The sequence below is a fragment of the Rutidosis leptorrhynchoides genome, chromosome 9, assembly GCF_046630445.1.
Source record: "Rutidosis leptorrhynchoides isolate AG116_Rl617_1_P2 chromosome 9, CSIRO_AGI_Rlap_v1, whole genome shotgun sequence".
NCBI classification, from domain to species: domain Eukaryota; kingdom Viridiplantae; phylum Streptophyta; class Magnoliopsida; order Asterales; family Asteraceae; genus Rutidosis; species Rutidosis leptorrhynchoides.
In genome coordinates, this window is record NC_092341.1 from 225,523,527 (window position 1) to 225,528,138 (window position 4,612).

General features: G+C 33.3%; 1 protein-coding gene across 1 annotated transcript; it reads right to left on the reverse strand.

The window, feature by feature from the left end:
* Positions 1-533: 533 nt before the first annotated feature.
* LOC139868554 (MLO-like protein 10) lies at positions 534-4,236 on the reverse strand. The gene is made up of 15 exons (XM_071856890.1): positions 4,108-4,236; positions 3,652-3,709; positions 3,352-3,557; positions 2,940-3,056; positions 2,771-2,831; positions 2,586-2,665; positions 2,411-2,485; positions 2,216-2,304; positions 2,054-2,103; positions 1,855-1,895; positions 1,592-1,762; positions 1,465-1,500; positions 1,298-1,365; positions 1,148-1,208; positions 534-890 (listed from the first exon to the last, which is right to left on the reverse strand). The coding sequence occupies exons 1-15, from the start codon at positions 4,234-4,236 to the stop codon at positions 534-536; spliced, it is 1,599 nt and encodes a 532-aa protein (XP_071712991.1).
* Between the last annotated feature and the right edge of the window lie 376 nt (positions 4,237-4,612).

Genomic DNA, 4,612 nt, shown 5'->3' on the forward strand with positions numbered 1-4,612 from the left:
AGGCTCCAGCTCTATAAATTTAAGATCTACCGTTGTTATACCCTAGATTAACATTACGCCAAACGACACGTAAAAGAACTTGACTAATCGAAGCATATCAGAGTTCATTCCAAACAAATTCCGTTAGCGAGACGATAATAATTTTTGAATTCAACCTCGTTCACATATACAATACCTCATAAGCTTTATCTTGGAGCAAAATTTTCTAACAAATTTGGTAGATTTGGAACATTAAATCTTGTTTGAGCTCCACTTGTGTTCGAAAATTATCAAACTCGAACTCATTTTAAAGAGCTCGAACTCTAGTAGGCCGTTGAAAGCTCAGACCATTAACAACCTTAGTTCCATCAAAGAAGATGCACTCTCTTCAATTGCACACTTTATTGAACACCAGTAGTATACCTCTATTTACAAGTTAAACTCAACCTTGTTGGACAACTATAACAAAATTATACTCTAATACATATCACATGCCCCTTTTAATTTTAGGCATTTGCCGGTTTCCATATTAAGACATGAATTTTTTTTTCCTCCTATGGTGATGGTGGCATAGACTTAACTGAAAATCCGTCTGCATTCTGTATTTCCGTTTCATGCTGATCGTCAACATTCACATCGATCACCTGTTGAGTATTAGGTGGTTTAAAACGAGATGGTTGTTCAGCTCCAAATTTGGTGACAGATCGTTCAGTATAGCCAGTTGTTTTTGAACGAGGCAGTGTTAATGGACTCGAATGTGGTGAAATACTAGTACCAAGTCTATCCCCTAATTCTCGGTTTAGTGACTTGCTGCTTTTATCTCCAAGCTTTTTCCTAACCGACATTCGCCATTGCATAAGAGCCTTGGAAGTTTGTTCGTCGAAGATCGATTTCTTCATATTTGACCCCATCTATACAATCAAAACATATAGCATGTTAATATTTCTATTTTTAATCAGTGTCGGAACTAGTCTTGATAGATTTTAACAAAGGTTTGGAAGCACTAGACCATATAAATATGGAAACTGACATCAAAATTGATAAATCTACCACAACAATAGTGTATTAGGTACTTTGACTGTGTATAAGCATTTAATGTACAGTTCCTGTGGATTTTTCAATTTTGATGGTGAATATATTATGGATTAACAGTTGCAAAGAGTCAAACCTGAGATAGAAGTGCATATAGTGGAAGTGTTATGTAACTACACAAGATAAAAACTCCGATGCTGCATTCGATAGAAATCAAGTCATTAGTTATGACCAGTCATAGCCCATTCTCGACAGCCGGGACCACATTAGAAAAAAAGAATATTACCCGATAACAAGTCGTAAAATCACAAACGTCTTATTATCATGGAAGCAAGAGTCAATGTTGTATTCATACTGAGCAAACACAAACGAAAAAGTCTTAACGTTATACTATTCGTTCATGAAAATGTCTACAAGGTTGTAAAATAGAAGAAAAGGTAAAAATTGTATTACCCAAATCCACAAGAAGTAAGTTATCTGGAAAGCATTCTACAAGCACCAAACAAGCATTTGACAGTTAATACATGATAGCGAATTAAGTAAAAAGGTGTAAATTTATTTCCTGAATTTCAATAAGTACCTGAAACAGAACAAAGTGAATGAGATGAAGCATTAAATGTGGCTTCAAGAACAAAAAGTATTTATCGGAGGCCAGAACAAGAGGAATTGATTGGACTCGATTTCTTTCAGATGGATCAAGAGCCATTTTCGTCAAGATGACTTGAAGTTCTGTTCCAATAGCTAAGGTAATCTGCAGAGTTGAAAAATGATTGAATAATCTAAGAAAATATGTATTGATTGTATGCAAACCTTGAAGAGTCATATAAAATGGTACACACTTACCACTAACGGAATCAAGGACGCCCAAAACATCATCCGCCAACCTGCATAAATATATGTGTTAAGCACATATTAAAATTATATCAAACGTCACATGTAGCACCCAGTCCCACATTATATTGGGAAAGAAACTTTGAGCCCCTCTAAGCTTAAAGCAGTGGCTAACTAATATCTTTTCATAGTTTGAGTTCTAGATATTTACCATTAACGTTTAGAAGACAGAAAATAAGAAATGATGCCCATAGTACAGGACTGCAACATTAAAACATTGGCATTATGAAACGTTAAGGGAAAACTGTAAGGATAATTCTATCAGAATGTTGAATAAATGATTTGGAAAAGGATGACAAGTTCTTATAAGTACCTAATTCCGACAACAACTTGGAAATCGTCCATTAATGATCGTTTAATATACTTTTGAAAGTTGAATTGACTTCCAGGAGCTAAATGTCGCTGAAATTAGGATAAAAAAAAAAATTCATCGTTATAACAAGACCAATTTAAATTTTGTTAAATCGGAGCAGTTAAAATGATGAGTTTTAAAAGAAAAAAGCCTTACGCTTATGAATGCATTTCGCAAGGTCAAATAATCAGACCTACGAATGGACCAGAAAAACTGACGGAAGAAGCATCCCTATACGTTTGAATCAGCTTACATACATAAGGGATAACATAAAACAAAAAAGTTACATATATTATTTACATTTACATATTATGGAGTCGAAAGCGCTTACAGTGTAAAAGAAAAATGGATGTTGAATCCAAAAGCTAGTGTGGTTTTTTATGAAAGAATCCTCATGAGTAAGCCTAGCGTCTGTAAGATTCATCATATATGAAACAAAAAATGGAATAAATCGAATATTAGTTATGAAACTACCACCGCTAGTTTTCAATTAAGTATGTTAAAAAAGTAACATACCGTGTGAAAATTGGTATTCAGGTGATAAAGTCTCTGCCTCCCAGTGCTTCCAGTCACGGGTCTAAAAAAAATAAAAAATAAAAAGTAGCACAAAGTTTAGTTAACGAAATTGGAGAACATTAGAGTTGATAGTTTTTTTAAAAGTCTAGAAAAAAACGTCGTAATGTACCTTTAGTCTCGCAAGAAAGCCCGTAGTAGCGGTGAACAAAACGTGAAAGATGGCAAGAAAAAATATGAGTATGTGCAACTCGTGTAATCCGTCAACAGTTATTAACGGTACCTTCCCCTGTGAAAAAAAATAAAATAAAAATAACCTTAGTTAATCTCAGTACCTAATAGTGAAACTAGTGTTCCAAGCAGGAGCAGAGTTACGAAATTTAAAGTGAGGGGGCAGAAAAATTTAAGTTTTTTGATGGGGTAAAATTATGAAAGTCATATTACTACCCAAATTATTTTTTTTTTTTTTACAAAACTTAGATTTATTGAGGGGGCAAGCGCCCCCATGCCCCCTTGTAAATCTGCCTCTAATTCCATGTCATTTATTTTCTTTAAAAAAGTATTATTGAAATTAGGTTGGTAACCTTGTTGCAGGTAGAAGTAGAGACATCAGACAACAATCTATGATGCTCGTACCCTAGAAGCGACCGATGGCTTCCTTCTTTAACGTGTTGATGTCTCTTTGCACATGGCAACATTGTATCAGCTACTCTATCAGATATGCATATTTTTGCAATGTACCGTTGACTAAAAGTCAATATTAACGAGATAAACCCAAGAACCATCAGCTCTGCACATTAGAAAAAGGTAACAAACGGTTATAAACAGAAATTAATTTCAGAAACTTTTGAAGTGAAAATGAGTAAAATCGTGTTGTTGATTACCAGCCTTGACCTTCTCGAGAGCTTGAAACAAAGCTTTCTTGTGCTTTTCTGTTAAATACTGTTTGTAGAGTTCATTGCATTAATTAGTTAGCTAGTTTGTTAGTTAGTAATAACATCAATATAAATCTAAAGAATATATGAAATAAGCTAATTAAGTAAAGATTGAGATGTCACATTCAGATCATTGTTGCTTATCTATAAACTTTAAGCATGTGAAATCATGCTTCCTTTGAGTGTTTATTTTCTCTAAAATTAGGCAGATGAGAAGGTTGTTTAAATTTGCTTATTTGAAGATCAAAAGTGAAGTAATGAGAGAATTTTTTAAAAAGATTCAGAATATATAGCGTAGTATCAACTATTAATGTTTACAACAGCTACAGGTCAAACAAATAAAACTTCCCATGAAGTTACAAAAGTATCAAACAAATTAAAGAAAAGTATATTGAAGATGATTACTTTTCCAAATTTTCGAAGAACGTTTTCTAAAGTTACAGAGATGACGATGATGACCGCCGAAACCCCAGTTACAGCCCATGTTGGTGTTTGATCAAGTTGCCGTATACTCATACTTGTATCTCCTCCCATGTTAATTTACCCTCGATCACACTTCGTTTCGTACATAAAATTAAAATTATTGTTTTTGAGACCTGGTTTTAAGGAGCTGATGAATACCTGCTTATTTATACATATAGATATACATAATATATATGATATGAAGTATTATCAACATCATATATGTATATGAGACCAATGTTTGTAAGATATTATTAGCTAGGTACTAAAATATTAATCCATATGCATGTCTTGCCAATCATGGGTTTTATTTTATCTTCTGAACACCAACATAGAACGTTTACCAATAATGTACTTTTTCTCTTTACTATTTAATTTAAATGAATTGATTTATACACTTTAGACTCGTTACCTTAGTTTAATTAGCTCGTGTATTATATACCGTATT

Excerpts from the sequence above, each read along its gene's own strand:
- LOC139868554 (XM_071856890.1), bottom strand. The coding sequence starts at position 4,236 with ATGGGAGGAGATACAAGTATGAGTATACGGCAACTTGATCAAACACCA. Across the intron at positions 2,305-2,410 it reads TGCGAAATGCATTCATAAGC|CGACATTTAGCTCCTGGAAG; the intron begins GTAAGGCTTTTT and ends TCCTAATTTCAG. Across the intron at positions 1,209-1,297 it reads ATTTTACGACTTGTTATCGG|CATCGGAGTTTTTATCTTGT; the intron begins GTAATATTCTTT and ends TATCGAATGCAG.